Genomic DNA, 18,975 nt, shown 5'->3' with positions numbered 1-18,975 from the left:
CCCCCCACCCCACCTTCCTCATGACTGCCCACCGCCCAGTCAGACTCGACCACTGGTAGACAAACAGGGACGTTGTGTTTTTATGATCCTGCTGAGTGTCTGCACATTTGTCTCCAGCCTCAGGAAATGACCGAAACAGACTGTGACAGAGTGCAGAGAGAGACACAAGAGACGGATACGCTCCTTTACACAGGTCTGAGGTTTATCATCACTACATATAATAATCTATGAATACTTTCACCCACTCTCATGTACTTGTTTTGTCTGCCTTCACAGATCATAATGACAACATCTCTGTCCTGGAACCTCCGGCTCTCAAAGTGGACCACTGTGACCTTCTCCTGGATGCTCTCGATGCTCAGCTCGGACAGCTGCAGGTCTGTGATGATCAGATTTCCAGCGATTTTTATGCTTGCATGTATTTGTAAAAAAGTGAACGCTGTTTTTTGAAGCAGGTCCAGCCTCAGAAGCGTCATGCAACTTCCAGGGATTGTGATTGCAGTGATACAGGTATACTTAAAGTTGTAACACACACCTAATATCACGTTCTTATCCCCTCCTGGAGATAATCATTTTTTTGCTTGTGTGTCTTTCTAGCTCCTCTCAGGTGGAGTCAATCTCTGAGCAAAGACACTGGCCTTGGAAGTACAACTCAGACAAATGACACTCCCATGTCTTCTCTTGATTTGATACACACTCCGACGATGGAGATAACATCAGGTAACAATTTAACATGAGCTTCATTACAGGAAAAACCTGAAGCTGTTTTAAAGCCAATTCTTTACGGAAATGTGTATTTTTATAGTTTGTTATTCTTTACGTCATTGCACTACTACATCCAACGCACCAGCACTTTCTTTATGTTTTATTTTTTTTTTTAAACTCTTAAAAATAACTGGATCTTAACGGTTTGTGTTTTTTTCTGTCATGGGCCCTTTGTTTTTCACAGTCTAGCTTCCTGTCTCTGTCATACATCTTGTTTCTTCTTATGTGTTTGAGGAGAACAACAATTTGCTCTCATGGATGCTGACAGTATATCCAATCCAACTTTATCTGTTTAGCTCTTTAGAAACAACCACAGTTGTACAAAGTGCTGTACAAAGTAATGTCAATTTAAAAGACATAAAAAACATGAGTAAAGTATATCATGGAAGTAAAAATAAATTGAATCTTGAATCTAGAGAAATAACTTTCATTGATAGAGTAGTAAAAAAAACTTTTTGCCAGCAGGGTTTTGTGTCATCCTGATGTTGGTTTGTTTACAAAAATTGACATGAATAAAATGTAAACGTGTATCAGGAGCCCTCTTTCTACAAGAAGTCGAGGTGAGATGATGATGACAGAGGTGATGAAGTTTATATCCTGCGAGTGGTGTGATATCTGTGCGTATGATACATCTGCTTCATACTCTTTTCTGCCTGTCAGTTTGATCTTTTCCACTCAATCGTTTTTTACTGTGATTACATCAAGGAGGACTCTGTTGCTCCTTTTGCCATCTTTGATATGTTGGTAAAACATTACACTCTGACTTATGTGGCGTCCTCTGTCATGTCTTGCCTCCTAAGACTCCTGACTCTAATCCGCCTCCTTGCCTCCTCTCTGTCTGTGAGGCACATGTGTAAAGCCACTCAGGAAATGTCAAGGGCAGGCTGGCTTAGTTTTCTAAATAAAAATGTAGGAGTGCACGTTTGGAAAGGGCTATGTGCTCATTCTCACATCGGCTAATCTGAACTTCTTGTGGACATTTTACTTTGAGTCCGGATGAACTTGGGGTGAAAAATGTGGTCGTTTGTGTTCACACATGCAGCTCACTGGAAGATAAGGGGACATTTTTAGGAGCTTTTGTGCGATTGAGAAAAGGGCGATTGGTAATCTATTCGTTGGTATGACAGTTGCTGCCTCCTGTCTGCAGCCGTCATAAACAAATCAAGCTTTCTCTGTTCACAACAGCTCCCCAACTCTCCTCTGCTCTTCCCCTTAGAGAGGAGCTCCAGCTGCTGGGGAGGTCCTGTCACTCCTGAGGAAAGTAAACCGAAGTCAGACAGAAGAAGAAGAAGAGACGAGGAGGACATGGAGTCTCAGAGGGAGCAGGTCATGTGGAGGCTCGAGAAGCTGCTCGGTGACACCTGTAACGACGGAGGTCTGGCAGGAGAAACCCACCCTGCTTCAGACAGCATCTGCACCGAGGACTTCATCACACGCTTCAGGGACGAGATGGTTGAACTTGCATTTCCAGAGAGTTATATTCAACAACAAGACCCAGAAGAAGAGCCTGAGAGGGCGGAGATATCAGACTGTGACACTTTGCAGAATGAACCACAGCAGAAAGGTTTTCTGAATGTTGACAGAGGAGAAACAGCTCTGACTGAGAGGAGTAATAAAGACACAGAGACTGCTCACTACTCTGAGGCAAAGAAGATATCTGAGAGAAAGGATCCGGGGAGACGTCTGTCTGACAGCTGTGCAGTAAATATGTCATGCAGTGAGAGAGCAGACGCTGGAGGAAGATACAAAACACAAGAGAGGTGCTGTGAAGATAACAGCAGTGAGTATTCCCTTTACAAACTCTGAGCAGATGAAGAGATGTCAAACATGCAGTGAACACATGAGGATAGAGAGAAAACATTTGACTTTCATGCTCCCCTGATGATTACTCCCTAGGATTTTTTTTGACTCTTTTTTTAATACCATGCAAAAATGTCTTTTTAAACATCACTCTGGTACATTACCCGAGCATCTTGAAAATTAAACACTTATTGTAGTGGCTATTTGTCCAAAAACAAAATAAATCTAAATAAACTAATATCAAACATAATCAAATGTCCATGCAAGAGATCTGCAGGTTTTTTGGGTGGTTTATTTGAAGAAAGCAAACAAAAGAACAAAGAAAGTCGTTTCTCCTGCTGCCTCTCATAGGCCCACCCAGGTGCATGCTGGTCCTCTACCTGCCTCTTACTTAAATAACCTCTGGTGCCCACAGTGTTACCAAAATACCTAAACAAAAATACTAATGCAAAACTAAATGTACTAAACAAATAACTAGCAAAAAGAAAATATCACTCAAAATCTATTCTAAATAAAGAAAACCTGTAGAATAATTAAATAAACAACACCAACCCAAATATTAGTAAACTAAATACCAAAACTAACAATTAAATAGCTCCAACACTTATTATGTTTTCTTTTTTTGTGGCATTAGATACTTAGAGAGCAGAGAATTTAACACCCAGACCGTATTTTCCCTTGGAGATAAGATAGTGTACAGAGTTGGAAATCAGGGAGGGAGAGTGGGGAACGGCATGCAGGAAAGAAGCCACAGGTTGGAATTGAACCTAGGCCGCCGAGCTATAGCCTCCGTACATGGGGCGTACGCACTAACCACTACCCTACCTGTGCCCCACCCTCTTTATTTTTTGAGTGAGCATTAGTCTTTACAAGCATACATACTCTGATAAAGATTCATGCTCTGAAGGGTCTTTAACCTTTTACTGCATGTAAAGATGGACAATGTGTTTCTACCTCCTCCTGTTGTATATAAATGAAGCCAAAATACCCCCTGTAATGGCTGCTTTGATCTTGCTCTAGTGACGTGTGTGACTAGTGACGAAAATTGAACACTTGGGCACAAACAGCATGATAACAACAAACTTTAATGACAGAAACCAGGTTTAAAAAAACAAACAAAACGTGATGTGTTTTGTTTTCATAGCTTGACCCATTTCTCATCTGTTATCATGGAGGAGGTGGAGCTAATGAGCGATACTGCAGCCAGCCAGCAGGGGGAGCTCCGAACGTTTTAGCTTCACTTTTAGAAATCTGTCATGTTGTCCATCTTTCTATACAGTCAGTTGAACCTTTATAACTTGAGGTGCATATTGTTTGTACCAGCAATTATACATAGTAGGAAGAAGTTGAAATAGCAGCTTCCATAGCACTCGAGCCTGCATCTTTAAACTTTTCCTCTTACTTATTTTTCAGTCTCTTTTAAAACAGAGGTTGAACATGAGACTCAGCGACAGTCTACCAGTTGTTCTCCTAAGGCCAGGTGCTTGGCAGGTACCGTGCACAGACTACTCACACCCTCAGACACAGCCTTGTTCATCCTCCCTGACATAAACATCCTACAAACTGTGACTGTAGGCGGCTTGTTTCTTTTACAGGAGTGCCTGTGAGGAGTTTTGACACGGTGTCCATTGACAGCGACCTCGACTCAGTCTGCACGGAGCAAGTCAGGCTGCACATCCACAGGCGCCCAGGTGAGAGACTCGACTAATGTAGAGGCAAGCAAGTCTCTTTAACAGCCACTAACACAACAGCTAACAGCATGAACAATCGAAGAGAAAATTAACTATAAGAAAAGGACCATTAATATGTTCCTCCACAGGATGGCGCTCTCTCATTCAGTCTGTCACAGGCATGGATGACTTCAGTAGCAACCAGAGTGAGTGTGACTCACAAACACAGGAAGACAGTGATCCTCGACCTTCCTCCGGTAAAGACTAATCTGTCTGTGTATTCCTTTATAAATTCAGACAGTATTAAAAATCCAATCTTTAAATCTAACTGCATGTGTCATTATTTATTTTAAGTGCAAAGCTCTTTGAGTGGAAACAGAGACAACAGAAGTTCCTCTATCCGTAGAGCACAGCGTAATAAAAGAGAAACTTACAGGTAAACCACATTTTAAAACGTACTTTCTTCACAGTGTGTGTACAGCGTGTGTGTGTAGCGGTGCCTGAAGAAGCGGGTCCACTCTAAATGAAAACTATGATGTAGTGTATTTTGCATAATATGTGACCTTTAAGTCGGTGTTGGGGGTAATGTGTCACAAAGCAAAGCCCTGCACTACACCAATGTGTGTGTGACTCTCCAACTTAAACGCTATGCATGATTTTGCAGACTCGTGTGCTCTTTGGAGGACAAGGACACAGATGAGGAAATGAATCACTGGAGGAGGAGCTGCAGGCCTGAGAGGAGCTCAGAGAAGATGCAGTCTGATTGTGCCGAGACTAGAGAGCGGCTCTCTACACTCCAACAAGTGAGAATAAGTCTCCATTGTCCACTATCGTCGTCCTTTAATGTGGGAGGTGTGTTAAATATTTAAGCCTCTCTTATGCGTGTATATGAGACATCACTGAAGTGGTTTCTGTGTGTCTGGTTTAGAAATGTCAGAAAGAGGAGGAGTCACTGCAGCTGAAGACGACTCAGGTAAAAGATGCTGAGCGAGCTCTCTCCCATCTTCAACAGAGAAGAAAGGTAAAGTGTTGCATGAACAGAAGTTTATCAAAAAGCTGTCTACAAAAGTCTCAAAAACAATAACAGTTGATTGGTGTTTTTACCCAGCATGCCTTGCAGGATTTAGAGCTTCTGAAAGTAGAGACAACAAAGATGGACAAGGAGAAGAGGAGGCTGGAGTTTGTTCTGAGAGACCACCGAGCAGAGAAAGATTCTATAAGGTATAAAATCAAACTCCTACTGATTGTATTGAACAAAGCTGCATGTTAACATCACACTACATCATCCTGTGCACTATGAAGAATAGTCCTATACTTTAGTAATGCAATATTAAATGTGTTTTAGTTGCCAGTTGCAGGAGCTGCAGAGGCAGAAGAAAGCCTGTCCAGTCGAGGTAAGAGACATTGAAGACATCTCCACTCAGTCGTTCACACATTTTCATTTTTTTCTATCAACACTGTTAACCTTTTTTTTGTTGCTCCACTTTTCTACAAACAGCCCCGTGTGGTCATGACTGTGTTGGAGAGGGAGGAGATGGACAGACAGCTGGATTCAGCCAAAACAGAACTGTTTGCTGAGCAGAGGCGTGCACGAGAGAAGCTGGAGTCCATGCAAGAAGTACTTTTTTCTCAGACCTTTTTTTTCAGTCGATAATTATCTTGAGATAATAAATCTTGTTTTCTTGTGATAACGGGACAACTTTCTGATGATCTAGAAACCACAACAATAGTCCGGTAACTGTAACAGGCCACCTCATACCATGCTGCCATTGCACAAACTCTTGATCGTTTAGTGCTTTTGCAACTCGGAGGATATGAAACAAATAAGTCTAGATCTTTAGAAAACAACCAGACGTGTCTCATGTTCTCAGGAAAACTGAGTACAATAAAAAGTATAGATGCATGTCCGCTCAGAGCTTCCGTGTAAAATAGATGCAGTTATAACCACAAAATGATGAGGACATTACAAAACATTTCTGTGAGGTCGTTTCAGCTTTCGTTTTGTTTTGCTTAATTTTTGGACTTGATTTGATCATGTTTTAAAATACCTCAAAGGGGAAGTTGATCAGTATGTACAGGTTGGTGTGTTTTCCATCAAAAAGTGAAAGAGCCTATTGTCATTTTCTTATGAGGCAAAGTTGCAAAAATATTACTGTAATTGATGCACCAGTAGCTTTGCTTTTCTCTTTGTAGATATTGTTTTTGTGTGAAAGATGGTGTTTCTTCATGTATGTAAAATCCTCTCTCCTCCTCTGCTCATATCTAATCACAGAAGTTGGAGGAGACTCGTGAGGAGCTGCAGAGGGTCACAGACGCAGAGAGCTTACTGAGGACCAGGTGTGCATGTCTGGAGGAGAAACAGAAAAAGGATCAGATGGAGGTGGCAAATAATAAGATCCTATTTTAACACCAAATAATCTAATATTTACTTTTTTTGACTGATCCCTTTGTTTTCTGGGTTTATCTCTTTACTGCAGGGAGAATATAGGATCAGAGTGGGAACCCTGGAGAAGATGCTGGCTCAGAGGGAGCTGCAGCTGCTGGATTTAAAGGAGCAACATTTGGTCCTTAAAGCAGAAAGAGATGGACTGAAGGGGGAGCTACAACGCTTACAAACTCTGCACTCTAAAGCACTGAAAGAGGCCCAGGAGCAAGTCCACAGAATGACGGTAAGTACTGTGGCAAACTTCACCAGGTCCACAAGGCATGGTACGTTAATTCAAATGTATAATTCAGTAATGAGTAATTAAGTGAGTGAGTAATCAATCCAGGAGGCACAGTTGAAGCAGGGAAATGCAGATTTGGCTGTGGCTCATGTGCAGCTCATCCAAAATGTGACATGTTTGCAAAACTGAAATGTTGACTCTTCGGTGCAGATTTAGTACAGAGCGTTTTGATGTGTCCTCAGGTCAATAAGCAGAGTGAAGCAGAGAAGGCCGTCTCTCTCACACGGCACATTGAGTCCTTGAAAAGTTCGATCAAGGTTAGTAACTTCCACTGAACAAGATGATGAGTTTAGCTGTTTAAACCGAGCGCTGCCAATATTGCATTTATTGAATGTTAAGTTCAGTTTTGCAATTTAAATGATATGTTCTGTAAGTAAAAAACAGGCCGCAGGACTAGGTGTTAACATATGCTCTTCTTCCTCGCAGCTCAGAGAAGAGGAGGTGAGGAAGCTGAGGGATTCTCTGGAGCAGCAGACGGAGGAGGCGAGTAACCGTGAAGAGGAGCTGCGTGTGGAAGCCTGTGGAAAGGTGCTCGGATAATCCACAGCCTAAAGTATGACAAATTGTTTGACGGGATTGACTGATACAGTATGTGCTCCCATTCAGGTGCATGAGGCGGTCGAGGAGGCAAGGAGGAAGTGGGAGGCAGAAAAAGTGGAAGCTTGGCAGCTGCACTGTGGGATCCTGGAGGAGCAGAACAGAAAGCGACTGGAGAGCATGCGGAGCGAGAAGCAGCGAGAGAGGAGCAAAACATCGGCTCTTCAACATAAAGTGCTTGAGCTAAAAACAGTAAGGTGACACGCAGCCACAACATGTGACATCACACTCCTAAATGTGCATTCAGCCTTTGCATGATTTTTCTTTTCACCTGACAGCGGGTGCAGGAGTTGGAGAGCGAGAGCAGCGTGCAGCAGAGAGAGCACGAGTCGTTGCTGGCTGTAATTTGTAAATCTCTGAAGGAGGAGCACCAGGCTGAGCTGCAGAAGATGCAGACACAGATGGCAGAGGTGCAAGAAGCGGAACAACACAAGAGCAATTATTTGCAGGCGCATAAAGAGGTTTGGTGTAGTGGAAAAAGCTGACATGGTTTTGGTTCTGTGGTCACAGGAGAATCAGAGGGCAGCGCAGCGGCTCGAGCAGGCTGTGCAGCTGGCAGAGAGAGAGGCTGACAGGCTCCGGCTGATGCTTAAAGAGAGGGAGAGCGGCCATCATGAAATCACAGCTGAGCTGGATCAGCAGTTACGGCACTGTGCCCGGGCGCTCACAGCGGAGTGCCAACAGCTCCTCCTGTTAGTGGAGCAGAGTGGAGCCAAACAAAGTTCTGTGGAAATAACCCCCAGGTTTGATTTCCTGCTCTAGTGTGCATACATATCAGATTATTAAAGATACACCGCAGACAACTCAGAGTGTTTTGAAGACTACTTTTTAATCCTTGCGCAGCTCTACAGTAGCCGAGGTTTTCACAAACCTGCAGAAGCTAAGAGAGCGGTTGAAGCACCTGATACGTCATCTACACCAGCAGCTTGACACACAGAAAGAAACCATCGAGCAGCTGAGGAAAGCCAAGGTATTATTTAGATCGTCAGTACTGCAGAGAGCCTGGTGTTTGCAAATACAGCCCAATAAATGTACACGTGAATACATGCTTTAAAGTCTTTCTATTTCAGGAGCGAGAACTGAGTATACAGAGGCAACAGCTGAGAATGGAGAGAGACCAGGCCATGGATTCACTAAAGGAGCGTCTCATTCAGGTTTGAACCGACACACTTTGTATGTGCGGCTCATGTCAGTGCCACTCCCACAAACAAACAAAACAACCCCATGTCCTGTTTTTTGTTTTTGTGTCTGCAGGAGCACATCGAGGAGCTAAGCAGTCTGAATGTGTCTCATATGTGTGACGGAGGAGCTGAGGGAGGAGGAGGAGGAGCAGCAGCGTCTCTGCGCAAACAGCTGAAGGCCAAAGACGTGGAGCTCAGACAGGTTCAGAGGAGCATGGCTCAGTGGAAGGAGCAGACTGCAGCGCGTCTGGCGTGCAAGTTTGAGGAGGAGTTGACATCTGAGCTGGAGAGGTGAGCAAGTAACATTGTTTGGATTTTAAGAAGTTGTAATTTTTTTGCCTTTTTCCTTGAAAAAATGCCCAGAATATGATTTTATTATCTGTCAGAAATAAACAAAGCACACCTGTTCTCCTGTCTTTTAACAAAGTGTGTGCTCTAATTTCTCTCCCACAGGTGCAAGATAAAGTTGTTAAAGGGCAGGTAACTGGTCTATGTAGCCATAAAGACTAGACTTCATACTAACTGTCTGTCCCTATAGGAGCATGATCTTACCTTAACTCACTGTCATGCATTTTATAACATGGTTCAAACATTACCTGTATTAAAGACAGGGTTGGTCATTTTCTCCAGATCCACTTTTTAAGATTCTGGTTGAAGTTGTCTTTAGATCCTGACAGAAATTAATAACTCGTGTGCTCTGAAAAAGGAACGCAGTCATCTGTAGCAGTTTGTAAGCCTGTAAAAACTTCCACCGATGTCTGCCACGAGGTACTACTTACCGCTGAATGAGACATGAGACGATGTTGTTTCTACACAATGCAAGCGATGAGCTGAGGTCCGCTCGTGCGTGTAAGTGAGGGGGCGTGGCTTCAGAGGGAGCACAGAGGGGAGGGCGGGTGCAGACGAAGCACTGAGGGAATGCTACTTTCAAAAATTACCAACCCTGCCTTTAACTGTTCTCACTCCTTCATGCAGCGATGTTAATTATCCACCGCTAACAACCTTTAAAAAGCAGGTCTGTTTTTTTTTATTTTTCAGAAAAACACCAAAGACCCAAGAGGAGACTCCGGGGAAACCTAAGAGGCCGGACAAAGACGTGATGCCTTGTGCCAACGTAAATGTTTCACTGTTCCTGTTTGTGAAATGAAGCTCAGTCATTTTAACATCATCACCTCTTTACCTGTGTCTTCTCCCCATCAGGAGGTTCAGATTCCAGTTTGCTCTCCCTCCCTCCACGTTGCTGCCTCCCACAGCTCGTCAGACGTCGCCTCATTTAAGCTGCTCCGTTACCTCCAGAGCAGAGTGAAGCAGCTCCGTGTAGAAAACCAGGCCTACACCTCCACCCCGAAGTCTTCCAATACGACCCCTTTAGATCTGTCAGGATCCTATCTTACAACAGTGAGTACATTGTTTGTTTATTATTACCCCCCCCCCTCCCCTCTATCAGTCCAAACAGCACTGCAAACATAATAAGCACTTAATTAATACTCAGAGCCAGATCACTTATTTCTGTTCAGGTTTCATAACCCAGATAGTTAAAACATATATGCATAATTCCCCAGTAAGGGACGCTGGTGGTGCAGTGGTTAGCGCGTGTGCCCCATGTATAGAGGTTGTAGTCCTCCAAGCGGGCGGCCCAGGTTCGAATCCCACCTGTGGCTCCCTTCCCCGCATGTCATTCCCCTCTCTCTCTCTCCCTCTGATTTACAACTCTATCCACCGTCATGTCTCTCCATTAAAGGCCCAAAAATAAATCTTTAAAAAATTCCCCAGTAAGCATTTTTAGGTTGAAAATACATTTCAAAGTAAAAGCTTTTTCACCGAGTATTCAGAGAAGTTGATTAGAAGTTTATGTTGGGACAAGATTTAAACAGGAGAGCTGTTTCCGTCACAGAATTTGTCACACATTTCATCATCCATCTTCAAGCCGCATCTCGTATATTTTGCTTCTTAAATGATTGTTATTGAGGAATGCATCCGTAACCAATGAAAAAGTTATAAGTGAGGAGTTGGATTTGATCTTAAGATCAATTGGATGCACATCTGACGCTTGCCACTGTCATCCACCAAATCCTTGATGGCTCCGTCAGGTATCAATCAACTACGCAACAGTCCTGAGGTCTCGTTGTAAGAGCTGTGAAGCTAAATTAAAAATACCTTCCAGTCTCAGTCTTTAAAGTTTGACAACTGCTCTCTTCATCCCTGATCTTCTTGTTAAAACGCCACAGCCCGTAGAGCACCTTCTTGTATGAAAAGTAAAATTAGTTTAAATTACTTTGTTGTGTAGACGGGATTAAAATGAAGTACAAGGAAATTCTTGCGCTTCAGACGCTCCACAAATGGAGGTCGCTGCTATCAGACAAGGACCTTAGACGTTAAAAATATACTTCAGTGGACTCCTTCTCATAGACAGGATCCAAAGAAAGTACACGAGGCACACAAATCACTTAAAGCAGATTTATTTAAGTGATAAAGGACTAACGTTTCTAGGGTTTCCATTCTGTAATGAACAAATTCTCAAAATAGTAAAACAAAGTTTGTTTTTTGACACGTTGATGTTATAACCTGCAAAGGTCTTGGATGTTCAGACCTGTTTTAACCCTGTTTTCATTAAAATTACTGTTAGTGCTAACTGGGGATTAAATGAATAAACTATAACTTGCTTTGCATTTGCTGAATTTACGATCCTGAAATTTTTTAATTTGTTAATTAAAACATTCACTGTCCAAGAAGCATCCTCAGAATCCGCCTGCTACTGTGTTCATTATCATTTAAACATTTCATTTGTACTTATCTTAATACAGTAACTACCTCTACTGATGTCTCCTTTCATAGATCACTCAAGATATTTCTGGGATTCAGAGCCTGTCGTCGATCAGGACGGTCTCAAGCTGAGGACCTGAAACCTCTCTGTGATATAATGTTCTCTAAATCTGCATTTAAAGCAGTTTTTTTTTTTTTTGTGGCCACATAAATAAATCATTTACTGTGCTGAAGATAGCAGGTCACGGTGACAAATGACACATCTAAAGATTTGGTCATCAAGTTCACATTCCTCTCAGATTTTATAGCTCAAGGTTACAGTGAACTGATATGTGACATTTTACTGGAGATCATGTGAGTTATGTCACCTAAAAACCTCGTAAAGCTGAGAGTTCCCATGTATAATCATCGGTGTAACTGCATGTTCAATTTACACAATATTTAAAGTCCCATATATATGTCAGGGGAATTGGAAATGTGATGTAAACATTTGAATGAGTCTAATTAGGTCATCTGAATGTGACTTTAAAGCTCCTGTTATGAAACAGACATGCGAAAAAATACTTTTTCCACATTTTTTATGGCAAAGATGAATAATGACCAGTGCTACATTCGACTGTTAAAAGAGAACAGGATCAGATTGTCTATAAAACAGAGATGAGATACCGCTTTGTCCACAGGGGGCGCCAAAAATATACTCAAACCAGATCCAGTTCCTCACAGGAGCTTTAATGCCAGATTGTTTAAAAGGTGATTTCCCTAAAGCAGTGCTTCTCAACTGATGGAGCCTCGGGACCCACCAACACCTCCTCAACTAGAAATCATGACCCAAATGTTCTGAAAATCTTCAGAAATGTTCAATCACTCAGATTTATTTCATGAAAAATAGTGCAGTTTAGACTTCAGGTGCAATAAATTGTAACAGAACAAAACAAGTACTTTTTGAAGTTGTATCGTAGACTTTTTGCAACATCTTTTTTTTTCAGGCACACATTGGCAACGCACTTTTGGGTCCCATCCCACCAGTTGAGAACGTCTGATTTAAAGTGCAGTATTTAAAATTTCAGAGCTAATGCTGAGCTGATAAATAAAATCATCCTCAGTCAAGGCAATTGATTGTCTTTAATCGACCTTAAAATGAAATAGGACAGTTAATCATTGTTTGTGTCAAATAAAAACTTTAACTAAACTAAGACTCATCTGGATGTTTTCTACACTAATGTATGTTTATTATTTGTGGTGTTCCACAGGGGTCAATCCTTGGGCCTCTGCTCTTCCTTATGTACCAAATGTAATGATTAAAAGACGAGCTTCGCTCAACAAAACGATTATTCTAGCTAAACTCAAACCTCCAGGGACAATGTAAGAGTTTATTAAAAACCAAAAAGTAATAACACTATGGCTGGTTTCCCATTCTGGCGATGTAAATATTAAAATACAATCAAATCACAAAAAAAGGTGCTTTTCATTGACTTCTTGGCAAATTCCTCAAGGCTCACAGATGATGTACTTGCTAAGCTTTACAGGAAGATTTTACAGAACACAAGTACAACTGCAAGCAGGAAGTCACACTGCCAGCATATTTAAACACTGAGGCAAAGTTTTTGTGTTAATGACGCGCCGAAGCCGAACATAGAAACTGTACAAAATTAAATTTTCTTTACCCTGATGTTTAACCAAACGATATTTACAACACATCAGTCTGTTTGTTGGCCAAGCTTTTACAAAACTATGTACAAACTACCTCATTTGTAAGGGCAACGCTTAATGCCGAACGTTACATAAAACGGTCTACAGGAACTTGAGCTCATTACGGTCACCTTAGAGATTTAAGTGTATAAAATTGGCTATTGGATATAGTTGCATGTATTCAACTCAAGACACCAAACCGAGGGACTGTAAAGCTAAGTCTTTGTTACAAACACCTTCAAAACAGCAAACGATGTTTAAGAAAAACCAACATGCCAAACTGACTAACTTCAAGTGTTTCCGAGTCTTCTTCTAGTCTTTTCAAGTCTTTGAGCACGTTTACATTTCCATATCCTCCTCTCCAGAGTGGACCACAGGAAAGCTGTACACAGGAGAGTGTGTGTCTGCAGGTGGACTGGAGGGGCCCAGGGAACAGTGAGGGGTGGGAGACGGACATGGCGTTTGCAGAGTCACTGTCTGTTGTTTACGCGGCTTTGGTAATGAGACTTTTCGCTTTCGACAAAAGGGATCATCGAGGGGCCGCCACAACACCAACTCCATGCAGGAATGGCTCCTGAAAGAAGGAGGAGGAAGAAGAGTGTGAGGAAAATATATAGATGTTAAAAACAACAAAGTATTCCACCAGATGCCTGTGAGCTGATTCACCACAAAAAAGATTGAGCCGGGCAGGAAGTCAGACACCGAAACAATATTAAAACATTCGGTTAATTTTCAGAATAAAACACGGTTCAGAACAATGACCGTATGTGTGTTTGTTTATGTGTTTAAAATGGTTTTATACCACATACATTGTTTTATCTCATGCTAGGAATTCCATTTTCTCTGCACTCAAGCTGTCTGGCTTTTCTGTCCGTGCTGGGCATCGAGAAAGCAGCCTGTGGGTGTTGTTTTTTTTTTGTAGTCATGCACGACCTTCACCAGACCTTTTCATGACTTAATCATCAAGATTTTAAATCCTAAATATCAAAAATGTTTGATATACATGTATATCAGGTCGTCCTGATGTCCTCTGAGCAGATCTAGGATGTTTGGATTGGATCTTTATACAACTCACATTACAAGATAATCCGGGCAGGTAATTAGTTATGAGGAGCCACGAGTCGGGAACGACCCCACGATCGTCGGGAAAGGGGAATCGGCCCGATTATCTTGTAGACTGAGCCCGGCTTTAGGCAACAAAACAACTTTGATTTCAGCTCTCCATGGATGTAAAGGCAGATTTTAAAGGTCAAACATTCAGTTAAAAAGACAAAGTTCAGACTTTTTAAACTCCATCTAGACCACAGAGATGGCTGTTCACTTGTTTTTTTCAAAGATTGGTCGCTCTGTAAGTGTCAAAATTGTGTTTAAAATCCTTGAATTCTACTACAGTTGTTTACATAAAAATGAAGTGAAAAGCAAATAAATTCAAAATACTGTTAAATATGTTGTTTCGGGAATGTCGGACTGTTTGTGGAGGACAGTCTGAAGAAGTTTTTTTCTTAATATTCCTGCTTAGGAGGATAGATTTCATCAAAGGAAGAAGAATTAAACATGACACATACACAGACTGGGCGACAGTGTGCGGCAGGATGTCGCTGATGCCGCGCTGTAGACCCTCCTTCAGACTGTCGGAGATCACCAGCATCGGCCGTCTGGGGGCTGGCTCTACATCCAGGTCTTCATCCTCATCGTCATCCTCCAGTGTTATTCTATGAAACATCAAATATCACAGCATTCACAAAAAGAAATAGAGGCATTAGTACAGATCAGACTTGGAAACTCTGATATGATTCTAGGGAAAATCCACATTTTGATATCTGTTTCTATGTCATGGTAACAAAAATAGAAGTGCTAGGCTCTTAATATTTGTCAAGTTCTCATTTTTAATTACCAAAACAATTCAGGGAAACTAAAACACACCGTCTACATTGCACAAATACATTGGTTAAGTACAGACATGTAAGGGTTACTCTTGTGACAGCTTTTGGTTCAAAACATGACTGAAGATTTGAAATGTGTTTCAAAGTTTATGAACTGAGATTGTTTTATTTTAAAACAGCTTGTTTAGAAAAGTATTTAAGTACTTTTCTATACAAGCTGTTTTTGTCAACATAAATTGGAAATAAATGTATTATATTGTCAACAATATGTCAATTAAAATATTCTCTTCGCTCTACCCTTCAGTAAATTTTGACCTAAACTCTTAATCTATGCATTTGATAGAACTTCACCATCCTACCAGGATACATTTATTTTTCTAATTGGATCGAATCGGCAGCAGGTGTTGCAGTGACTTCCTGCACAGCCTCTTCACCTCTGTTCACACAGGATGTCTAATAACTGGTACAGTTTGCATTTCTACTCCTTTTGCAATTCTTTAACCTGTCCAACAGATTTCAGTGGATGTTGGATTTTAGTCAAGAGATATCTGCAACGTCCCGCACAGCCTGAATGTTACATACCTGTCTTCTATCTCCCGAAGTCTCCTCTGAGCGGCCTCTACCTCCATGCAGGAATTCTCCGTCTCAGGTCGGGCCTCGGCAGAGTCGGACTGTGGCAAAGTGGAGGGCTGAGACAGAGTGACGTTCTGAGGTTCTGGACCGGGCTGTGGAAGAGCAGGGCTGGTTTGCTGTGTAGACGGATGAGAGAAGCTGTTTGCTGCGGGCCAGTCGTGCTGATTGCTGGTGTTTGAGTTCTCTGAAATGTCCGGTTCTGCCTCAAACATTAACCTCCTCCTCTTTGCACTACATCCCCTGGAAAAACGTTAAATATTCATTATATGATTCATTGGTGACCACACTATATATATATATATTCAAATTAGTTAGGTAGGATCATCTTTCCTGTGCATCTCTCACTTACTCATCATCACTTCTCCTCCGATGCTTCCTGAGGCATCTAGTCTCCCAGCTACAGAAGGAGGGAAACAGAGATGCAGCATTTCAGACGAGGTTGAAAACATATTTTAATTGTGCTCCAGTGTATCTCAGACTGAATTATATCATATCATGTTCATGTCTGATGAAGGGTGAGGACCTGAAACATTGGAGCAGCTTCTGGTGTGCAGACTTTGTCTTCCCGTCTTTGGATATGTGTTTTGTCCAGCACCGAGTACTCAACTATTCTGATGTGCACGCTGTTTGATATTTTTATGGACTGAATTATAACCTTCAAATTAAGTATGTCAAATATTCAATACTTTAATAAATCTTTGACACCACATGTTTTAAAACGATACAATCTTTTGTTATTTTAATGATCAATAGATCTTTTTTAAACACCTACAGGTCCACTGTCTTATTGTTTTTAACTAAAAGCTGCCACCTGAGGAAGAGAGAGCAGCTGTGGTCTCTTCAAATTCACAGGTCGGGAAATACTGACATTTCTTAAATCCTATTTTTGCAGTCTCAAAAAGGTGCAAAAGTCTATCTGTGAGGAAGTCGCAGTGTGTGTTCAAAAGTCCTTTGCACCTCAATAAGTTGCCGTAAGTGATTTGTGTGCTCGAGTACTTTCTTTGGATTCAGCCTAGCGTCCTTCTCTGAGAGCACCGACCTCCACCTGTGGAGCGGTTGAAGTGCGAGTGTTTCCTTTACTATGCAAAAAGTTACGTTCATGTCTCCTACAGCTCTGAGGACAGGTTCACTTTTTAAATTTTTATTTAAATACTTGGCATATCCTTTTAGTATGAGAGGAAACAGATGTATTTGTGTGGTATTGAAATGTTGCCAATGTATTTGTGTAATTTAGACAGTTGTTGCATGCTGTTGTCTCTCTGGGGAATTTAGAGGAGCAGGTAGAACAGACACGAGGCACACACGCTCTCTGGGCATCTGACTTTATCCTTTCCCCCACCTAGGTGTTCATTTCTTTCCAAACAGAGATTTTCTTTTTTGTTAACGATAGCAGCACATATGTTTTGCAGCCATGACCAACGGGCTCGTTTTCAATCATTTGACTATTTCTCACCTCTTACTCTAACTTCATCAAACTCAAGGACTTTTTGAACTTTTTACTCACAGTAGCTGGATTTTGTTATTTTAGTTTGGGGCTTGAGATCTCGGATAGTCCTGTTTTCTGTCTTTTGCCTTCTCTAAGGTGAGTTTTATTTCTTAGGTAGTTTTATGGCGGAGGTGCTGAGTGGGTCGACGGCCCACTGCATGGTTTGCTCAGCACCTTCCCATCTTTTGTTGTTTTTTGGATGGGGTCTCCAGTCCCTTTAGTTATCTTTCTTCATCTTTTTGAAAATATTGGGGGAGAATTTGTTAAAATAAAGCTCTGGGTATAACTTTCAATCTGTGTGGCGTCTTCTTATGTTGGTTTACGAGACCGTAACACAGTCAAAAAAACTTATATCAGGGCTTTGCATCTTCTTGCACAACTTATCTCAATAATTGATTTGTATTAGTATTGTATCAAAGTTTCAAATCCAGTTGTCATGACAACCTTCACTTCAGCCCCCCTTACATACCTGTTGGACCTCGTTGCTCTCTGCAGGTGTCCAGACGTGCTGGGGGGTCCCAGGTCAAACTCAGGGAGGCTTGTTGGGCCTGAAAATGAATACATGTCTGGCAGAAAGCCCAGCTCAGCGCCTGTGGGAGCAGAGGGATGCAGGTCAGTCCAGTAAATGAATGACTTACAGAACTGATCAGTAAGATGATAAAAGTTCTGTTTGAAAACCTGCATGACGCAGGAGAAGTTATAAATATGTGACAGCTGCCAGCTAGCTAGCTACAATGACAGTGTTGTATTATTATTAAACAGCGGATTAACACACAGCTTTACTTTACGCACAGACCTGTGTAGCTGCCCTGCCCCTTCGTTGTTTTGTTGTTGATATTTTTCGCTAGCTGTTTTCCCAACACATCGACTTGTCACTCGGAATTATCCCCAATGATTAATAACACTTCAGCGTTCGGCTTTACATCCTCAAGTCAAACTAAACTCACACGACACTGCCTACAAACATAAACCAGTCTCCAAATGACGGTCCCCTGCGGAGGAAAGGGAGGCTGGGCTTAGCTTGAGTTAGCTAGGTATTCTGAAAAAGTGAGGAGCGCAAGAAAAGTCTCAAAGCGTTCTAGAACGTGCGTATGTCACGTCAGGTGCATTATGGGAAATGGAGTTACTAGCGAGTGACTAACGGTTCACTCACTACAGTCTTCTGGCGATAAAGTCTCGGCGAAATATTTTAAATAAATGTACATGAGATTTTTTGTTGTGTTAACACTATGGGTTTATAGCATAGACTGTAAAAATAATTATAATATTATAAATAAAGTAAGAATAAAATAATAATAATAAATAATAATAATAAAATAAGTATAGTATAAATAATAGTTTATAGTTAAAAAAGGGTTGCGGACACAAAGTTTGACGTTTTTTTTTTTAGGTTAGAGCAACCAACGGAAGACGATGTATGTAGAGTAAGCGCATTCAAGAGCTAACAAAAAAAACGGAAAAATTAGTTCTCAATTAATAAAGTTTATGCAAACGCCCCCTAAAGCCAATGCAACTCAATCTTCGAAAATGTTGGTACTTTACTTACCGAGTGGCCGAATTTGGAAAAGAAAAATGCTGAAAAATAGAAATATTTTGAAAACTTTTTCTGTGAATTAATATATTGCATACCGATTTTGCTTATGTGTTCCTATGCAGGTTGTAATTGGTTGTATGAGGTGTTGACTGTTTGCTTCAGTTCACATAGAGTATGTATGGGCTATAGGAAATAAAGCACAACTATTTCTCTTTGCTGACAACTTAAAGCTCTGCGACACATCGAAG

At 41.5% G+C, this 18,975-nt stretch overlaps 3 protein-coding genes and 1 long non-coding RNA gene across 8 annotated transcripts in view; 2 read left to right on the top strand and 2 right to left on the bottom strand.

Moving 5' to 3' along the window:
• osbp2b (oxysterol binding protein 2b) overlaps positions 1-18,975 on the top strand; it is a 337,585-nt gene that overhangs the window by 65,794 nt on the left and 252,816 nt on the right. The gene's annotated exons all lie outside the window — the stretch shown is intronic.
• si:ch211-102c2.8 (trichohyalin) lies at positions 1,768-12,691 on the top strand. 2 transcript variants are annotated; one of them, XM_061039257.1, is made up of 24 exons: positions 1,768-2,545; positions 3,979-4,056; positions 4,161-4,256; positions 4,385-4,492; positions 4,590-4,671; positions 4,900-5,038; positions 5,164-5,256; positions 5,344-5,456; positions 5,581-5,629; positions 5,734-5,853; positions 6,508-6,615; positions 6,713-6,904; positions 7,144-7,218; positions 7,388-7,489; positions 7,568-7,750; positions 7,837-7,968; positions 8,069-8,301; positions 8,402-8,528; positions 8,629-8,712; positions 8,813-9,030; positions 9,193-9,219; positions 9,778-9,853; positions 9,940-10,137; positions 11,575-12,691. In XM_061039257.1, exons 1-24 carry the CDS (start codon positions 2,071-2,073, stop codon positions 11,632-11,634), a joined length of 3,168 nt encoding a protein of 1,055 aa, XP_060895240.1. In that variant the 5' UTR covers positions 1,768-2,070; the 3' UTR covers positions 11,635-12,691. The 2 variants fall into 2 exon arrangements, with proteins under 2 accessions (XP_060895240.1, XP_060895241.1); XM_061039258.1 differs by lacking the exon at positions 9,193-9,219.
• Positions 12,606-18,257, bottom strand: ccdc117 (coiled-coil domain containing 117). Its single transcript, XM_061039300.1, has 6 exons — positions 17,990-18,257; positions 17,663-17,783; positions 16,057-16,104; positions 15,657-15,947; positions 14,757-14,903; positions 12,606-13,765 (listed from the first exon to the last, which is right to left on the bottom strand). Exons 2-6 carry the CDS (start codon positions 17,755-17,757, stop codon positions 13,531-13,533), a joined length of 816 nt encoding a protein of 271 aa, XP_060895283.1. The 5' UTR covers positions 17,758-17,783; positions 17,990-18,257; the 3' UTR covers positions 12,606-13,530.
• Positions 16,611-17,559, bottom strand: LOC132974946 (uncharacterized). The gene is made up of 2 exons (XR_009673160.1): positions 17,212-17,559; positions 16,611-17,079 (listed from the first exon to the last, which is right to left on the bottom strand). It is a non-coding gene; the product is annotated as an uncharacterized LOC132974946 (long non-coding RNA).

The sequence above is a fragment of the Labrus mixtus genome, chromosome 5, assembly GCF_963584025.1.
Source record: "Labrus mixtus chromosome 5, fLabMix1.1, whole genome shotgun sequence".
Lineage (NCBI taxonomy): Eukaryota > Metazoa > Chordata > Actinopteri > Labriformes > Labridae > Labrus > Labrus mixtus.
Note: the sequence above shows the minus strand (reverse complement) of the source record. Positions and strands in the feature narration are given on the sequence as shown.

Bases quoted from the DNA above. Each gene is read 5' to 3' on its own strand.
- si:ch211-102c2.8 (XM_061039257.1), top strand. From the start codon at position 2,071: ATGGAGTCTCAGAGGGAGCAGGTCATGTGGAGGCTCGAGAAGCTGCTC. The intron at 5,257-5,343 runs GTAAAGTGTTGC...GTTTTTACCCAG, and splicing joins ATCTTCAACAGAGAAGAAAG to CATGCCTTGCAGGATTTAGA. The intron at 7,751-7,836 runs GTAAGGTGACAC...TTCACCTGACAG, and splicing joins AAGTGCTTGAGCTAAAAACA to CGGGTGCAGGAGTTGGAGAG.
- ccdc117 (XM_061039300.1), bottom strand. From the start codon at position 17,757: ATGTATTCATTTTCAGGCCCAACAAGCCTCCCTGAGTTTGACCTGGGA. The intron at 14,904-15,656 runs GTATGTAACATT...GATGTTTCATAG, and splicing joins CTTCGGGAGATAGAAGACAG to AATAACACTGGAGGATGACG. The intron at 13,766-14,756 runs GTATGTGTCATG...TCCTTCTTTCAG, and splicing joins CACACTGTCGCCCAGTCTGT to GAGCCATTCCTGCATGGAGT.